Below are 18,905 nucleotides of genomic sequence, written 5' to 3' on the forward strand. Positions count from 1 at the left end.
TGAGGGCTACCTGTTGCCTCCAAGGGCCAAGGAGGTATACAGCAGACAACTGGATTCGTGGTCAGGAGATTATTTTATTTTATTTTTATTTATTTGTTTTTTAGAGACAGGGTGTCACTCTGTCACCTAGACTGGAGTACAGTGGCATGAGATCATGGGTCACTGCAACCTTGACCTCCGAGGCTCAAGCAATCCTCCAGCCTCAGTCATCCAAAGTGCTAGGATTACAGTCATAAGCCACCGAGCCTGGCCATGGAGATTGATTTATTTTAGAGACAGAGTCTTGCTCTGTTGCCCAGGCTGGAGTGCAGTGGTGTGATCACAGCTCATTGTAGCCTGAACTCTTGGGTTGGAGCAAACTTGTAGTTGGGACCACAGGTGGGTGCCACCATGCCCAGCTAATTATTATTATTTTTTTTCAAGACAGCCTCACTCTGTCGCCCAGGCCAAAGTGCAGTGGCACGATCTCGGCACACTGCAATGTCCGCCTCCTAGGTTCAAGCAATTCTCCTGCCTCAGCCTCCCGAGTAGCTGGGATTACAGGCGTTCGCCACCACGCCCAGCTCATTTTTGCATTTTTAGTAGAGACGGGGTTTCACCATGTAGGCCAAGCTGGTCTCAAACTCCTGACCTTGTGATCCGCCTGCCTCGGCCTCCCAAAGTGCTGGGATTACAGGCATGAGCCACTGCGCCTGTCCTAATTTTTTATTTTTAAATTTTTGGTAGAGACAGGGACTCCCTATATTGCCCAGGCTGTTCTCAAACTCCTGGTCTCAAAGGATACTCCTGCCTCAGCCGCCCAAAGTGCTGGGATCATAGGCATGAGCTGCCGCACCCTGCCAGTCTGCAGATTTAGATGTGAGGGTCTTGGGCATTCAAAGTGGTGGAGACCTGGTGTTCATTTAGCCTTTGAGGCCGGGCAGATCTAACCTTTGTACACTGGCTTTCACGTGACTGACTGCGTGACCTTGGGTACATGACCTCACTCCCATACCTTGTTTTACTTATCTGTAAAGTGAGGGATAATAATAGGACTTACCTCAGAGGGTTGTAAAGGATTAAATGAGAGCCTGTAAAATTACACAGCACCTGACTCCTAGTAAACACCCAACCCTAGGAGGTGAAAGTTACTGTGGATGGTGGATGAGGTCAGGAGAGGAGATGGCTCCAGAGGGAGGGAGTGTGGAAGGAAGTCCAGAGAGGGCTCGGCACACAGCCCCAGGGAGGAGCTCACTCTACACTGGTGAGCCAAGCAGGCAAAGGAAGTCAACGGCAAAGTGGGAAGCAGAGGGGAGAGCCAGGCTCCAGGGTGCGGCCTGTCTCCCAGCGTGTCAAGATTAGCCAAGCTGTTCCCTGAAGGTTGTTAAAGGTCATAGAGCCAGGAGGGTGGAGCACTGCAGCTGGGATGGGGGACCAAGGCTGTCTCGTTCCAAAGCTGATTCCAGCAGAAGTGCTGCAGAGCTCCACAGTGTGGGTTCAGCAGAAAAGTGGGTATTAAAGGCCAGAGGGCCTGGGCTTGGTCCTCAAGTCCATATTTACTGGTTATGTGTCCTTAAGCTACTGGGTTTTGTTTTTAGACTGTCTCGCTCTGTCGCCCATGGAGTGCAGTGGCAGTGATCTTGGCTCCCTGCAACCTACGTCTCCCGGGTTCAAGCGATTCTCCTGCCTCAGCCTTCTGAGTAGCTGGGACTACAGGTGCATGCCACCATGCCCAGCTAATTTTTGTATTTTTAGTAGAGATGGGGTTTTACCATGTTGGCCAGGCTGGTCTCGAACTCCTAACCTTGTGATCCGCCCACCTCAGCCTCCCAAAGTGCTGGGATTACAGGTGTGAGCCACCGCGCCTGGCGCTTAAACTACTTTTTTTTTTTTTTTTGAGAGAGAGAGTCTCTCTCTGTCACCCAGACTGGAGTGCAGCAGCCCGATCTCAGCTCACAGCAAGCTCCATCTCCCAGATTCACGCCATTCTCCTGCCTCAGCCTCTCAAGTAGCTGGGACTACAGGCACCCGCCACCATACCCGGCTAATTTTTTTTTGTATTTTTTAGTAGAGATGGGGTTTCACCGTGTTAGCCAGGATGGTCTCGATCTCCTGACCTCGTGATCCACCCACCTCAGCCTCCCAAAGTGCTGGGATTGCAGGCGTGAGCCACCACGCCCAGCCTTAAACTACTTCTTAATTTTGTTTTTATTTTTATTTTAAGAAACAGGGTCTCGCTGTGTTACCCAGGCTGGAGTACAGTGGCGCAATCATGGATCACTGCAGCCTTAAACTTCAGGCTTCTCACGATCCTCCCGCCTTGGCCTCCTAAAGGTCTAGGATTACAGGCACATACCTGGCTCCTTAAATTACTTAACCTCTCTGAGCCATTTTATCATCTGTAAAATGGGATCCTATTTCATTCCTAGGGTTAGAGAAGGTTTAAATAAAATGGTACTTGGTTAGGAAACTGAAGCTCAGAGGGTAAGAAGCCTGCCATGCCCACTGAGCTGAGTGAGATACAAGCCCCAGCCTGGGTCAGCAGAAAGAAGAGGCATCCAGGCCAGGCACAGTGGATCACACCTGTAATCCCAGCACTTTGGGAGGCCGAAGCAGGTGGATCACTTGAGGTCAGGAGTTCAAGACCAGCCTGGTCATCATGGCAAAACCTTGACTCTACTACAAATACAAAAATTAGCTGGACGTGGTGGCGCCCACCTATAATCCCAGCTACTTGGGAGGCTGAGGCAGGAGAATTGCTTGAACCCGGAGGTGGAAGTTGCAGTGACCCAAGATCACGCCATTGCACTGCAGCCTGGGTGACAGAGCGAGACTCCATCTCAAAAACAAAACAAAACAATAATTAGCCAGGCATGGTAGTGCGCACCTGTAGTCCCAGCTACTTGGGAGGCTGAGGAAGAAGATTGTGCCACTGCACTCCAGCTTGGGCAACAACAGAGCGAGACTCAAAAAAAAAAAAAAAGAAGAAGAGGGCACCCAAAGGGACAGGAGATTGGACAGGGGCACAGAGCTGAAGAGCTGGTCCCAAGAGCTTGCAGAATGCATGATAGTGGGTCCACCGAGGAACTCGAGCTCTGTTTGGAGTGATGTTAGCCACTTTTTTTTTTTTTTTTTTTTGAGACAGAGTCTTGCTCTGTCTTCCAGGCTGGAGTGCGGTGGCACAATCTCTGCTCACTGCAACCTCCACCTCCTGGGTTCAAGCAATTCGCCTGCCTCAGCCTCCAGAGTAGCTAGGACTACAGGCGCCCACCACCACGCCTGGCTAATTTTTGTATTTGTAGTAGACACGTGGTTTCACCATGTTGGCCAGGCTGGTCTTGAACTCATGACTTAAGGTGATCTGCCTGCCTCCGCCTCCCAAAGTGCTGGGATTACAGGCGTGAGCCACCGCGCCCGGCCCAGCTCCTTTTAAATAAAACTTTTAGCCATTGGTTTGGACTGAGTTCCTGCGCTAGACCCAGTAAACCAAACCAAACTGGAGTCACTCTTGCTCAAGTTCCACACCACCAAGCTGAAACTAAGTTGTTTATCTGACCTGCCACGAAATCAAGAGAAAAAGGTAACAGCCAAATCCCAAACCGGCCAGTTTTAGCCAGCGTGATAAGGAAGTGAGAGGTGACAGCCTGCTGGCAGTCCTCGCAGCCCTCGCTCGCTCTCGGCGCCTCTTCTGCCTGGGCTCCCACTTTGGCGGCACTTGAGGAGCCCTTCAACCCGCCGCTGCACTGTGGGAGCCCCTTTCTGGGCTGGCCGAGGCCAGAGCCGGCTCCCTCAGCTTGCGGGGAGGTGTGAAGGGAGAGGCGCGGGCGGGAACCGGGGCTGCGCGTGGCGCTTGTGGGCCAGCGCGAGTTCCGGGTGGGCGTGGGCTCGGCGGGCCCCGCACTGGGAGCAGCCAGCCGGCCTCGCCGGGCCCGGGCAGTGAGAGGCTTAGCACCTGGGCCAGCAGCTGCTGTGCTCGACTTCTCGCCGGGCCTTAGCTGCCTCCCTGCGGCGCAGGGATCGGGACCTGCAGCCCGCCATGCCTGAGACTACCCCCCGCCGTGGGCTCCTGCGCGGCCGGGGCCTCCCGGACGAGCACCGCCCCATGCTCCACTGCGCCCAGTCCCATCGACCACCAAAGGGCTGAGGAGTGCAGGCGCACAGCGCGGGACTGGCAGGCAGCTCCGCCTGCGACCCCGGTGCGGGATCCACTGGGTGAAGTCAACTGGGCTCCTGAGTTTGGTGGGGACTTGGAGATCCTTTATGTCTAGCTAAGGGATTGTAAATACACCAATCGGCACTCTGTATCTAGCTCAAGGTTTGTAAACACACCAATCAGCACCCTGTGTCTAGCTCAGGGTTTGTGAATGCACCAGTCCACACTCTGTATCTAGCTACTCTGGTGGGGACTTGGAGAACATTTGTGTGGACACTCTGTATCTAGCTAATCTAGTGGGGACGTAGAGAACTTTACGCCTAGCTCAGGGATTGTAAACGCACCAATCAGCACCCTGTCAAAACGGACCAATCAGCTCTCTGTAAAATGGACCAATCAGCAGGATGTGGGTGGGGCCAGATAAGAGAATAAAAGCAGGCTGCCCAAGCCAGTGCTGGCAATTTGTAAGGCTCCCCTTCCACGCAGTGGAGGTTGTGTTCTTTTTGCAATGAATCTTACTGTTGGTCACTATGTGGGTCTGTATTGCCTTCATGAGTTGTAACACTGACTGTGAAGGTCTGCGGCTTCACTCTTGAAGCCAGTGAGACCATGAACCCACCCGGAAGGAGCAGCAACTCCAGACACGTTGTCTTAAGAGCTGTAACACTCATCTTGAAGGTCTGCAGCTTCATCTCTGAGCCAGGGAGACCATGAACCCACCAGAAGGAAGAAACTCCAGACATGTTGCCTTTAAGAACTATAACACTCAAGAGGAGGGTGTGTGGCTTCGTTCTTGAAGTCAGTGAGACCAAGAACCCACCAATTCCGGACACAGCAGTCCCCTTTCTGTTAACCTTTACAAGGAAAACCACTTTGAAACCACCCGTCCAGGCTGGGCACAGTGGCTCATATTTGTAATCCCAGCACTTTGGGAGGCTGAGGAGGGCGGATTATGAGGTCAGGAGTCTGAGACCAGCCTGGCCAACATGGTGAAACCCTGTCTACTAAAATACAAAAATTAGCTGGCTGTGGTGGTGTGTGCCTGTAATCCCAGCTACTCGGGGGGCTGAGGCAAGACAATGGCTTGAACCTGGGAGGCGGAGATTGCAGTGAGCCAAGATCTTGCCACTGCACTGCAGTCTGGCGACACAGCGTGACTCCGTCTCAGCAAAACACACCCATGTGCTTTCTGTTCTCTGTGTCTGTTTCCCTCACCCCTTTTCTGTCTATAAAGCCAGGTTCCTCTGCTTGGCTCGAAAGAACATTCAATTTTATATAATTCTATTTTATAGAATGAGGTGTTGCCTGATTCTAGAATCGCGAGTAAAAGCCAGTTAAGTTTATTTATTTATTTATTTATTTTTTAGACGGAGTCTCGCTCTGTTGCCCAGGCTGCAGTGCAGTGGTGTGATCTCAGTTCACTGCAACCTCCTCCCGGGTTCAAGTGATTTTTCTGCCTCAGTCTCCTGAGTAGCTGGGATTACAGGCACACACCACCACAACCGGCTCATTTTTGTATTTTTAGTAGATATGGGGTGTCACCATGTTGATCAGGCTGATCTTGAACTGCTGACCTCAGGTGATCCTCCTGCCTCAGCCTCCCAAAGTGCTGAGATTACAGGCATGAGCCACCGCGCCTAGCCTGCCATTGAAGATCTTTTAACTAAACATGGTGTAATTTTTTTGACACTTCTCTCACACACATTCTCCATCTGGGCCTTTGGAGTCAGACTGCCTGAGCTGGCATGCCAGCTCTGACACTCCCTAGCTGTGTGCCTCCGTGGTATCATCCCTAGAATGAACATCCTGATAGCACCTTCCTCTTACAGTGCTCTCAGGATTAAATAAATTCACAGAAAAGTGCTTAGATCCTGGCTAACATGGTGAAACTCCATCTCTACTAAAAATACAAAAAATTAGCCGGGTGTATTGGCGGGCACCTGTAGTCCCAGCTATTCCGGAGGCTGAGGCAGGAGAATGGCGTGAACCTGAGAGGCGGAGCTTGCAGTGAGCTGAGGTCGCGCCACTGCATTCCGGCCTGTGCGACAGAGCAAGATTCCGTCTGAGAAAAAAAAAAAAAGTGCTTACAACATGCCTGGAGCGTAAGAAACCCTGAGGTGCTAGCTATTTGCTACTATTATCGTCATTGTTTGTCCAGGGCACAACGGTGAGCTCTCTGGCCGGGTGTGGGGGCTCATACCTGTAATCCCAGCCCTTTGGGAGGCTGAGACGGGTGGATCATGAGGTCAGGAGAGCAAGACTATCCTGGCTAACATGGTGAAACCCCGTCTCTACTAAAAATACAAAAAATTAGCTGGGCATGGTGGCATGCGCTTGTAGTCCCAGCTACTCGGGAGTAGCTGAGTGACAGAATGAGACTCCGTCTAAAAAAAAAAAAAAAACACAGTGAGCTCTCTCTCTATGCTGTCTTAATTTTTTTTGTTTTTTTGTGGTTTTGGTTTTCGTTTTTGAGACAGAGTCTTGCTCTGTTGCCCAGGCTGGAATGCAGTAGCACAATCACTGCTCTCTGCAGCCTCCATCTCCCAGACTCAAGCAATATGCCCACCTCAGCCTCCCACCTCGGCCTCCCAAGTAGTTGGGACTACAGGCGTGTGCCACCATGCTCAGCTAATAATTTTTTTTTTTTTTTTGAGACGGAGTCTCATTCTGTCACTCAGGCTGGAAGTGCAGTGGTGCAATCTCTGCTCACTGCAACCTCTGCCTCCCAGGTTTAAGCGATTCTCCTGCCTCAGCCTCTTGACTAGCTGAGATTACAGGCATGTGCCACCACACCCGGCTAATTTTTGTATTTTTAGTAGAGATGGGGTTTCACCATGTTGGCCAGGCCGGTCTCGAACTCCTGACTTCAAGTGATTCACCCACCTCGGTCTCCCAAGTGCTGGGATTACAGACATGAGCCACTGTGCCCAGCCTCTAGCTAATTTTTGAAAATTTTTTGTAGAGACGGGGTCTTGCTATGTTGCTCTGGATGGTCTGGAACTCCGGGATCAAGCAGTCCTCAGCCTCTCAAAGTGCTGAGATTACATTTGTGACCTACCTTGCCCAGCCCACTGTGCTATAAGATATAAACCAGGCTGGGCGTGGTAGCTCATGCCTGTAGTCCCAGAACTTTGGGAGGCTGAGGTGGGTGGATCACGAGGTCAGGAGTTTGAGACCAGCCTGGCCTATATGGTGAAACTCTGTCTCTACTAAAAATGCAAAAATTAGCTGGGCGTGGTGGTGTGCACCTGTAGTCCCAGCTGCTCGGGAGGCTGAGGTAGGAGAATCGCTTGAACCCAGGAGGTGGAGGTTGCAGTGAGCCGAGATCTCACCACTGCACTCCAGCCTGGGCAACAGAGCAAGACTCTGTCTCAAAAAAAAAAAAAAAAAAAAATAGAAACCAACAGTGCACAAGTCATAGGAGAACGACTCAGCAAATCCCCACAAACTGAACAAACAGCATCACCCATATCTCAGAGTGTCCCTTGTGTCCCCTTTGAGTCACTACTGACCCTGGAGGGACCACTCTATAGATCACTTTGCCTGTTTTTGTACTTTATATAAATAGAATGCAGTGGATGCTCTTTCATGCCTGGATTCCTTCACTCACCATTATGCTTGCAAGATTATCCATGTTGTTGCTGACAGCTGTAGACAGTTCTCGATGCTATGTACTAATCCACCGGGTGAATACCTCACCCACGTTCTGCTTCTTGCAGGAGAAACCAGTGCTCAGACTATAATCATTCTTTGCCCCAGCACAGCTGGCGATGGGGGAGTACAGCTTGCAGACATCTACAGGCTGAGGTTACCCGTGAGCTCGTAGTCTTTCGAACAGCTGCCTCCCTCTCCAGAAGGCTGCCTCCTTGAGGATGCAGACTGCAAAGGCCAAATCACTGTCAACTTGTTGCTCAAACCAGGCCTCTGGGCTGTGAACAGCCCTCTCGGGCAACGTGGATGCTGGCAACAGCAGCAGCCATGTCTGAGGCTGGTTCTAGGAGATGTGCAGAGAGATGGGCACAAGGCAGGCGTGGGCTGATGAGGGCATTCCAAAGGAAAGTGCCGCAGTCTGGAATGTCACCTCCCCTGCTCTGTACTGGGTGCTGCTCCTGGTGAGGAAACGCCACAGCAAGCTGGTCAGCGGGGGCATGGGAGTCCCTGTGGGGCAGGTCACAGGCCCCACCTGGACGACCCATCTGACTCCATCGTGGGTCCTCTGAGCCTGCCCCTGCACAGCTGCCTTGCCCCAGGACCCTCTAGTAGCCTCACAAATCCTGCCCGGGTTTAACAGTCTAATCATCAAGAAACAGTCCTGACGGGGTGAGGTGGCTCACACCTGTAATCCCACCACTTTGGGAGGCCAAGGCCGGCGCATCACTTGAGGCCAGGCGTTGAAGACCAGCCTGGGCAACATGGTGAAACCCCATCTCTACTAAACATACAAAACTAGCAGGGCATGGTGGTGCACGCCTGTAATCCCAGCTACAGGCTGAGGTAGGAGGATCGCTTGAATCCAGCAGGCAGAGGTTGCAGTGAGCCAAGATCGCGCCACTGCACTCCAGCCTGGGCAACCGAGCAAGACTCCGTCTCAAAAAAGAAACAGATCTTCTCACACCCAATAGAGAGATGGGGAAGGATGAGAAGAGAGTGGTCTCAGAAAAGGAAGTAAAGTGGCTCTAAGAGCGGGAGAGCTGCTTATTTTCACAGATAAATGAACTTAAAAGAGGCACTGAGTTTATTTTTATTTTATTTTTTAAAATTATTTTTTGATACATATTAGATGTACTTATTTTGGGGGTACATATGATAATTTGATATATTCATATAATCAAATCAGGGTAATTGGGGTATCTGTCACCTTATTTTTCTTTTTCTAATACTAGGAACATTTGAATCATTCTCTGTTGCGGTAATCAGACCCAACACCAGGTCGTGGGGGTGATGAAGTCTGGCAGAGTCAAAGGAATGAGAAAAAGACAGTTTGAGAGAGAAAGTGGGACCAGGGGACCATCGCGAGTGTGGAGGCTACGAAGGCCCCTGAGCGCTGGGAGCCCAGGCTGTTTATTGGTGCTCAAACAAAGAAACAGGTGGTGAAGATGTGGGGGTTGAAAGGAAATAGTGTATCAAGTGAAGGAGAAAGATACAGCTGCTTGAGATAATGGGAGTGCTAGAAGCAAGGAGCCAGCAAGTCTAGCAGACATGCAAGCCCTGCCTGAGCTTATCTCCCAACACTCAGCCTTTCTCCCAACAATTCTTTTCTAGCTATTTGGAAATGTACAATCAATTAATGTTATCTATAGTCATCCTACTGATCTATTGAACACTAGATCTTATTTCTTCAAAGTGGCACTGAAATTTTGTCATGTTTCAGAGTGTTGGAAAAGAATGGTGGTCTCCCCTGTTATTGGTGGGAATATAGATCGGCACAACCTTTGTGGAGAAAAATTTGGAAATCTCAAAATTACAAATGCACGTGCCCTATGGTGCAGCAATTCTACTTATAGTTGATTCTGTGCAGATGCTGCTGAAATTCTATTCCAGTATTGGCTGTAACTTAAGCAAACGATGAGATGAAGGAAGGATCCACCTTTTTTTTTTTTTTTTTTTTTAAGAGAGCGAATCTTGCTCTGTCACCTAGGCTGGAGTAGGGTGGAACAATCTCAGCTCACTGCAATCATCTCTGCCTCCTGGGTTCAAGCGATTCTCTTGCCTCAGCCTCCCGAGTAGCTGGGGTTACAGGCATGCGCCACCACACCTAGGTAATTTTTGTATTTTTAGTAGAGATGGGGTTTCCCCATGTTGGCCAGGCTGATCTCGAACTCCTGACATCAGGTGATCCGCCCACCTCGGCCTCCCAAAATGCTGGGATTACAGGCATGAGCCATCTCACTTGGCCAGGATCCACTTTGGATGTAAAAACCTATCAATAAGGAATTGGTTCAACCATGGTGCATTTATTTGCAAGGAAGAGAGGGAGGAGAGAAGGGAGGAATGCAGGCTGGCTTTTAAATGGTATTATTATGAAATCACCAGATTACATTAAGTGAAAAAGGCAAAGTGGAGACCCCTGAGCTACAGAAGCTGCCACTTGTGCTAAACGGGAAAAATATATTTGCTTTTGTCTGCATGGAAAGTTTTTGTTGTTTGTTTTTGAGACAAACAAAATGCTCTGTCGCCCAGGCTGGAGTGCAGTGGTGTGATCTCAGCTCACTGCAAGCTCTGCCTCCTGGGTTCATGCCATTTTCTTGCCTCAGCCTCCCGAGTAGCTGGGACTACAGGCTAATTACCCCCCACCACGCCCGGCTGATTTTTTGTATTTTTTAGTAGAGACGGGGGTTTCACCGTGTTAGCCAGGATGGTCTCGATCTCCTGACCTCGTGATCCGCCCTCCTCGGCCTCCCAGAGTGCTGGGATTACAGGCGTGAGCCACCGCGCCCGGCCAGCCTGGAAAGTTTTGCAAGGAAATACAGAAATGGGTAACCTCAGGGGAACACTGAGTACGTACGCTGAGGGTCAGAAATGGGAGACTTTTATCTTGTAATGTTTGGATGTTTGAATGATGTGAACGTATTACCTGTTTTAAAAATAGATATTTTAAAAACACACACATTGGGGCAATCAGGAATGTATGGGGTGTGGTTCTGTTCCACAACTCCAAGGAGGTAGACAGGCATGTTTTACACCAGTTCAAGATGTACATTTATGTTTTATGCACTTTTCGGTAAATTGTATTTATTCCACAACTGAAAAGAACAAAAACCCTAGCGACTCATGGAGTGCTGCCGTGCGCCAGGGTGGGCCTGGCCCCAGTCCCTTGGAACCCTCAGAAGGAAAAAGTCCAGACAGGTTCTCTGGGCCCTTCCTTGCTGGGCAAGCACTGAGGTGGGAGTGGAGCATGGGCCCCCTCAGTCTGGCGCGGTGCCAGGCTGGCCTGGCTGGCAGCACCTCCCGGCGGCACGGTTGCCCTGTCCGCAGCTGCAGCGTCTCCTGTTTCCTGGGCGCCTCTACTCCATTGTTGGCCGAGGGGGTCAGGACCCGCCGCCTTCTGCATTATTGATGGTCCTGTAAGGCGGGCACCTCGGGGAGTAGAAGGAGCCTGTAGCCCCTGCAAGAGCAGAGCCGGGTGATGCACTGCACAGACCGCGGGCGGTCAAATCCCCGGGGAGGGGAGAGGACCTCGGCGTCGGGAAGCCGGTCTCCTCTGGGCCAGCCATGGGCAGGAACCAGCGCAAAGCGCCCCAGCGCCTGGAGAGGCCCGGGAGGCCGGCCTCAGGGGAGCAGGAGTCGGGGTCGGCCAGCGCAGACGGCGCGCCCAGCCGGGAACGCCGATCCGACCGCGGCCAGGCAGACAGGGCGAGACCGGCGGCCGAGCCTGCCACCGCCGGGGGCCAGGGGACCGCTGGTGGCCGCAGGAAGCCCACTGCAGAGGAGAACGGCGGCTGCAGACGCCCAGGGGCTGGGCTGTCCCCGAAAACCCAGGAGAGGCAAGGCAGCGCTCAGCGTCAGGGACGCGGGCCCAGGGGCCGCCGCGGGGGGCGCCTGGAGGAAAGCCTCTCCCGAGGAGAAGGGCTGGGCGGCCGCCGTAGGAGGAAGCGGAAAGATAAGGGGCCCTCGGCTCGGCGGGGCCGCCGGACGCCCAGGAGCCTTAATGGGGACACGTCGGGTGGAGACGGAGGCAGCTCCTGTCCGGACAGCGAAACCCGCGAGGCCCAGGAGAGCGGCAGCCAGAGCGGCAGAGCCCGGGAGCTGCGGCCCACGCCGGAGCCTACGGACGTGGGCTCGGAGGGGACAAAAACCGGGCCGGAGTCAGCGCTGGAGCCAAGCAGCGACGGCCTGGACAGCGACTGGCCCCGCGCAGATACCCGGGGCCGGGAAGGGTCGTCGGGGACGGAGCCCCTGGGAGCCAGCGAGCATTCCGGGGGGGACTCCGACTCGAGTCCGCTGGGGACCGGACGGGGCTCCCGGGCAGCTATGGTCTCCAGGACCTTCGAGGGCAGCTCGCGGGCTCCTCGGGACACTGGGCCGGCCAAGGACGCGAGCGACAACCGGGCGCAGCGGGGCGCCGAGTCAGAAACAATGCAGGCCTCGATGGCCCGGGCTCCGCGCCACCAGGTCGGAAAGGCGGCGGGGCAGGTGCCAGCGGCAGCAGGCGAGGGCGAAGCGGGAGCCGCAGCAGAAGCGGGGCCGGAGGACCCAGCCCCGCTGGCGGCCCTCCTGGTGGTCCGCAGGCTCCTCGCGAGGCCCCCGCCAGGCGCCGCTTCCCAGGCCGTGGGCCCCCGCCGCGCTGGCCTCAAGGAGCGGCTCCTGAGTGTAGCGCGAGCCCTGGGCCTCCTGCGCTGGCTGCGGCGGCGGCTACGGCTGCGGCGGCGGCCGCCAGAGGGCGAGAGGCGGGGGACGGAGCCACGGGCGAGCGAGGGGTGGGGCCGCGGGAAAGCGGACGAGGGGCGGGGTCGCGGGAAAGCGGATGAAGGGCGGGACCACGAGCGAGGGGACGAGGGGCGGGGCCGCGGGAAAGCGGACGAAGGGCGGGGCCGCGGGAAAGCGGACGAGGGGCGGGGCCGCGGGAAAGCGGACGAGGGGCGGGGCCGCGGGAAAGCGGACGAGGGGCGGGACCACGAGAGAGGGGACGAGGGCCGGGACCACGAGAGAGGGGACGAGGGGCGGGGCCCTGAGCCCGGGCTGCGGCACCGTTTAGCGTTGCGCCTGGCTGGCTTAGCAGGGCTGGGGGGTATGCCGAGGGCTCCCCCTGGCGGCCGCTCCCCGCAGGTCCCGACAAGCCCAGTCCCCGACGACCCTTTCGATCAGGAGGACCAGACTCCAGATCCCAAGTTCGCAGTCGTGTTCCCCAGGATCCACAGGGCAGCGCGGGCGTCGAGCAGCCGCAGCTCTGAAGAAGCGTCCGCAGATGCCCCCACGGGGGAAGGCCGAGGTTGGCCTCGTGCAGGGGCGGGGGGGCACAGTGAGGGGTGCAGGGCGAGTGGGGAAGGGGTGTCCGGGCTTCGTCGCGGCTCCCTCCTTGCCCCGACTGCACCCGACGGGCCCTCACTCGACGAGAGCGGCTCCAGCAGTGAGGCGGAGTTAGAGACCCTGAACGACGAGCCCCCGGTGCACTGGGCGCAGGGCTCCGGCCCCCGCGAGGGTCCTAGGCTTGGCGCCGCCGTGCTGCTACCCCGACTCGCCCTGGAGACCCGCCTGCAGCAGGAGGGAGACCCGGGCCTCCGCGGGTCCCTGAGGGAGCTGTGGGAACCCGAGGATGAGGACGAGGCGGTGCTGGAGAGGGACCTGGAGCTGAGCCTCGGGCCGGGCCTGGAGGCGCCACCCTTCCCCGGTGCCAAGGGCAGGAGCCTCGGAGACGACCTGGAAGACATGGAGGACCTGGCCCGGTTGCGGTGAGCAGGCGCGGTGCCAAAGCTGCCATCCCCGGCTCACAGCTCCTCACACCCACCCTGCGCTTATCTTTATGAATTGCGTGTAGACCCTTATTGAATCCTCAGAAGGATGGGCTTGAACCCTCCTGGCAGGAAGGGGGCAGGTAAGGGGCAACAGGTGCTACGTCCCCGGGACTGCCTTTCTAATTAGTACAAAGCTTCCTTCTGGGTCAGCGCCAGCCCTACTTGTAGCCTCCCCATTACTTGACAGCTCAGCCCCCATTTTATGGATCAGGCTCTGGGAGGTTGAATGACTTGCCAGTGTCCCTGCAGTGGGTGGCAGAACTAACCCACAACCTCCTGCAGCCACAACTTGTCATGCCTCCACCCTGTTGTCTCCACAGGCTGGTGTGTGACAGCTCTGTGCTGCTGTGCCTCAAGAAGAGATTTCACCTGGGCCGCATCTATGTATGGGGAGCCACGGGGAGGGACGGTGGGCCGGGATCCCCTTTCCTCTGGGGACAGAGGGCTCCCTGGCACCCCTGGAGGTTCTCCTTCCTCTTCCTCCCCGGGCTGGGCGGTGAACCCTCTCTGGAGCCCTGCAGAGCGGGACTGGGGGGCTGGGCTCTGTTTGCATTCCCCCTGCTCCTTCCACACTCTGATGAGAGCTTGTTTTCCTCCCCAGACCTTTGGGGGGCCCCTCTTGCTCGTTCTGAACCCTCACCGGCCCTTGCCTCTTTTTTCACCTGAGGTCCAGGCAAGCTACCACCCCAGGAAGGCCCTCAGCACCACTCCGTATGTGACTCTGCCCCGCTGACCCTCTGCTCACCTCCCAGACAGCCCAGTCCCTGCATGTCCCCTTGACTGAGGTCCCGGGGCCTGTGAGCACCTCTGCTACACCTCGGAGGGTCCCAGGTCCCCATGTCTGGCAACCTTCTCATCTCCCTCAGATACATCTTTGCCATCGTGGCATCAGCCTATGACCTAGCTCAGAATACTGGGCAGGACCCGTGCATCCTCCTGTGGTGAGTGGTGGCCTTCTTGCGTGGCTGAACCCATGGGCCACACTGAGGGTTGATGGGGCGGGGCCTGAGGTCTTCACTGGAAGCCACTGGTATGCTCCATTGCCGGGCTACAGCTCTGGATTCCTCAGCTCCCAGCTGAAATCATCGCATGAGCCCCTGGAATGTGGCATCTTGGGGACTTTTTCTTTTCTGTCAGGTCTCTCCATGCCCTGGGACTATCTTTCCACATTTATGGGGGTCTTTCCAGGCTAGCTGTCACTTCTGGGTGGCACATCCGACTTCCTGGGTTCACTGGGGGTGGTCCTACGTGCCCCTCCCTGGAGACCCTACCAACCAACACATCCTTAGCTCCTCCCACTGCAGTGGGCACAGTGGCTCAGGGAAGACAGAAGCCGCCAAAAAGATCATGCAGTTCCTAAGCAGCCTGGAGCAGGATCAGACGGGAAACCGAGAGTGTCAGGTGAGGGCCAGGCTGGAGGCACCTCATGGGCTGAGCTGGCCATCTGTCTCCTTCCAGGGGACAGCTGACCATGTCCAAGGGACCATCTTTCTCCTTTCAGCCAGGAGAGGGGTGGTCTTCAGGCCTCTGGCGTCTCCTGGGGTCAGCTGCAGGCACTGCCCTTTCTGATGGGACTGACGCCTCCCTGGACCTGCCCCTAGCTGGGATGCCTGCTGGTGGGGGCTACTGCTGCCCAGGGAAGTTTGAACACCCCTCCTTGTACAGGTGGAGGATGTGCTGCCCATACTCAGCAGCTTTGGCCATGCCAAGACCATCCTCAATGCCAATGCCAGCCGCTTCGGCCAGGTCTTCTGCCTCTACCTACAGCAGTGAGTGGCAGGGTTGCCCGGGGCATCTACAATCACTTACCCTGCTGGGTCCTTGGTCTGCTTCCCTGGGGTCCAGACCCTGGTAGGGCTTCTTCTGCATGGGGCCCCTGGGTGGTCTGCATCCTGGGCACTCACACCCATCTTCTGTGCCCACAGAGGGGTCCTCGTGGGAGCCTCTGTGTCTCATTATCTACTTGAGACCTCCAGGGTGGTGTTTCAGGTAAGGGCAGCCCTTCTATCCACCCCTCCCCGTTCCCAGAGTAGGAAGGGCAGAGGGTGCCACTGTCGGGGTGTGGCCTCTAAGCCCCTAGGGCACTGAGCCCCTAAGCCAGTCTTGCCCCCAAGGCCCAGGCTGAGCGGAGCTTCCATGTTTTTTACGAGCTGCTGGCAGGGCTGGACTCCATAGAGCAGGAGCGGCTCTCCCTGCAGGGACCGGAGACTTACTACTACCTCAACCAGGTAGGGGGAGCCTTTGTGGTGCGATGGGGATAAGGCCTGCCCAGAGGAAGATCTCGGCCCAGAGGTCTGAGAAGTAGCCAGAGTAGAGGGAGGCTATGGAGTGGCAGGCCCTGCCCCCTCACCCCTGGTGTGCTCCGCAGGGCCAGGCCTGCAGGCTCCAAGGCAAGGAGGATGCCCAGGACTTTGAGGGGCTGGTAAAGGCACTGCAGGGGCTTGGCTTGTGCCCGGAGGAGTTGAATGCCATCTGGGCTGTGCTGGCCGCCGTCCTGCAGCTGGGCAACATCTGCTTCTCCTCCTCAGAGGTGGGCTCCCCCGTGGGCAGAGGCCATCTGGGGTGCTGGGTCTGCAGAATCAGGGCAGTGGTAATGACGCCAAATGCTCGTGTGCAGGAGACTACAGAGCGCTGGGCTGCCCTGAAAAGCGGGTAGATCCCCACTGTGTAGATGAGAAAGCTGAGACATAGAGCTTCTCCACTCTCCCAACGTCTGTGCCTCTAAGCTGCCACCCCTAAGAACATTTGGCATTAGATGAGCAGCTATGGTCAGGCATGGTGGGTCATACCTGTGATACCAGCACTTTGGGAGGCCGAGGCAGGAGGATCGTGTGAAGCCAGGAGTTTGAGACCAGCCTAGGCAACATAGAGAAACCCCATCTCTATTAAAAAAAAAAAAAAAAACACTGGCCGTGGTGGCTCACGCCTGTAATCCTAGCACTTTGGGAGGCCGAGGTGGGTGGATCACTTGAGCCCAGGAATTCTAGAGCAGCCTGGGCAACGTGGCAAAACCTTGTCTCTACAAAAAATATCAAAAGATAAGGCCAAGGCGGGCAGATCACTTGAAGTCAGGAGTTTGAGACCAGCCTGGCCAACATGCTGAAACCCTGTCTCTACTAAAAATACAAAAATTAGCTGGGTGTGGTGGCACATGCCTGGGTGTGGTGGCACGTCCCAGCTACTTAGGGAAGCTGAAGCAGGAGAATTGCTTGAACCCAGAAGGCGGAGGTGGCAGTGACCCAAGATTGTGCCACTGCACTCCAGCCTGGGCGACAGAGCGAGACTCTGTCTCAAAGAAAAGAAAAAGAAAAAAACACGCCAGGCGTGGTGGCTCATGCCTGTAATCCCAGCACATTGGGAGGCCTAGATGGGCGGATCACCTGAGGTCAGGAGTTCGAGACCAGCCTGACCAATATGGTGAAACTCCATCTCTACTAAAAAATATAAAGTTAGCCGGGCGTCGTGGCACCTGCCTATAATCCCAGCTACTTAGGAGGCTGAGGCAGGAGAATTGCTTGAACCTGGGAGGTGGAGGTTGCAGTGAGCCAAGATTACGCCATTGCACTCCAGCCTGAGCAACAAGAGCGAGACTCAGTCTCAGAAGAAAAAAAAAAAAAAAAGATTAGCTGGGCATGGTGGCATGCACCTGTAATCCCAGCTACTGGGGAGGCTGAGGTGGAAGAATTACCTGATTCTGGGAGGTGGAGGCTGCAGTGAGCCTTGATCGTGCCACTGCACTCAAGCCTGGGTAACAGAGTGAGACCCTGTCTCAAAAAAAAAAAAAAGAAAAAATCAAGCAAGCAGCTGTTACGTACCCAGCACTGTGTAAATCACTTTGCATCTGTTTTCTAATTTAGTTTGCAAGACAACCCCCTGGCAAGGGTTACTGCTTCCCCTTTAGCAGTCAGGCCATGGGGCACAGGAAGGAAGGAGCCTGGCCAGAACTGTCCGCCAGCGAAGAGGGAAAGTAGGACTCGAACTCAGGGCCCTGAGAACCATAGCCTCGCTCCTAATGGCCCAGATCTCCTCATGTGACATATCTCCCCTTTGGGTGACAGGGCCATTTGCCAGGCAAAGCCCGGCCTGCCCTGCCTGGGGAGTGTGTCCATTCCTGAAGCAGAGATCTCCCTGTCCCTCCGTCTCTGTGTAGCGGGAGTCCCAGGAGGTGGCTGCTGTGTCTAGCTGGGCCGAGATCCACACAGCAGCCCGGCTGCTGCGGGTACCACCAGAGTGCCTGGAGGGGGCTGTCACCAGGAGGGTCACGGTGAGCCCAAGGGTCCTGGGGAGAGGGGCCTGGCCTGGGCAACTCACAGGCTGAGTAAGCACCATGAGGGCTGCGGGCCTGACATACCAGCTGTGCCTCCTCTGCCCTCCAGGAGACGCCCTATGGCCAGGTCTCGCGATCCCTGCCCGTGGAAAGCGCCATTGATGCCAGGTGGCCCTAGAGATGGGTGAGAGTCAGAGCAGGGCCCGAGGCACGGCTCTACGTGGCTCACCCACCCACCATGCCTACAGGGATGCCCTGGCCAAGGCCCTGTATTCTCGCCTCTTCCACCGGCTTCTGAGGAGGACCAATGCACGGCTGGCACCACCAGCGGAGGGAGGCAGCATTGGCACCGTCACTGTCGTGGATGCCTACGGCTTTGAGGTCACCCCTTGGGGTGGGGCCCAGGAAAGGGGGCACCCATACAATTCTGATGGATTTCTGGGACCCCCACAGCTCCAGCTCTCCCTGGGGGCGCTCGCGAGGTGCTTGCCTGTCTGGCAGGGCGCCTTCAGGGCTCCTTCTGCATCTGCTGGGCTGAGCCTGCTGGGATGGGGTACAGGGATGGAGAGGAAAAGGAGTCGGGCTGCCTCTGGGGATTTAGAATCTCTTGAGGACTAGGGCTGGCTGCGCGCCTTGGAGTTCTCGCTTCCACTCACCTCCAGAGGACGATGCCCCTTGCCCCACACCCACGTTCATCCAGGCATGGTCGCTGCTCCCTTCTCTGGTCCTGGGCTGGGCAGCCTGGGCCGGGAGCGCTCCTCGCTTCTCTGGGATGGCTGGAGCCCACCACAAGCCCCAGCCCTGGCCCGTGCTGTCCTCCTGCTGGGAGGAGTTGCTTAGTGCAGCAGACAGAGCAGAGGCTCTGAGTGGTCCTGCTACTCACTAGCTGTGTGGCCTTGGGCAAGTGGATGAACCTTTGAGGTCCAGCATTCCCGTCTGTAAAGTAGAAATCCCAGCAGGACCTACCTTGTGAGTTTCAGAGGCTTAATAGAGATAGTCCATGAGAGAGCTATGTGCTCCGGGGCAGCCGTTCTGTCCCACTCTGGCCGGTCCT

At 55.7% G+C, this 18,905-nt stretch overlaps 1 protein-coding gene across 1 annotated transcript in view; it reads left to right on the forward strand.

Annotated features, from left to right (window-relative positions):
• The first annotated feature begins 10,847 nt into the window (after nt 1–10,847).
• Nucleotides 10,848–18,905, forward strand: part of MYO15B (myosin XVB) — a 39,634-nt gene continuing 31,576 nt past the window's right edge. The window contains 12 exon segments of the mRNA XM_054455830.2: nt 10,848–13,521; nt 13,905–13,968; nt 14,186–14,295; nt 14,451–14,525; nt 14,874–14,985; nt 15,250–15,353; nt 15,510–15,573; nt 15,699–15,812; nt 15,953–16,114; nt 17,735–17,848; nt 17,961–18,019; nt 18,100–18,232. Of these exon segments, the coding sequence (XP_054311805.2) occupies nt 11,345–13,521; nt 13,905–13,968; nt 14,186–14,295; nt 14,451–14,525; nt 14,874–14,985; nt 15,250–15,353; nt 15,510–15,573; nt 15,699–15,812; nt 15,953–16,114; nt 17,735–17,848; nt 17,961–18,019; nt 18,100–18,232 (3,288 nt within the window). The 5' untranslated portion in view covers nt 10,848–11,344.

This window comes from Pongo pygmaeus, chromosome 19, assembly GCF_028885625.2.
Source record: "Pongo pygmaeus isolate AG05252 chromosome 19, NHGRI_mPonPyg2-v2.0_pri, whole genome shotgun sequence".
NCBI classification, from domain to species: domain Eukaryota; kingdom Metazoa; phylum Chordata; class Mammalia; order Primates; family Hominidae; genus Pongo; species Pongo pygmaeus.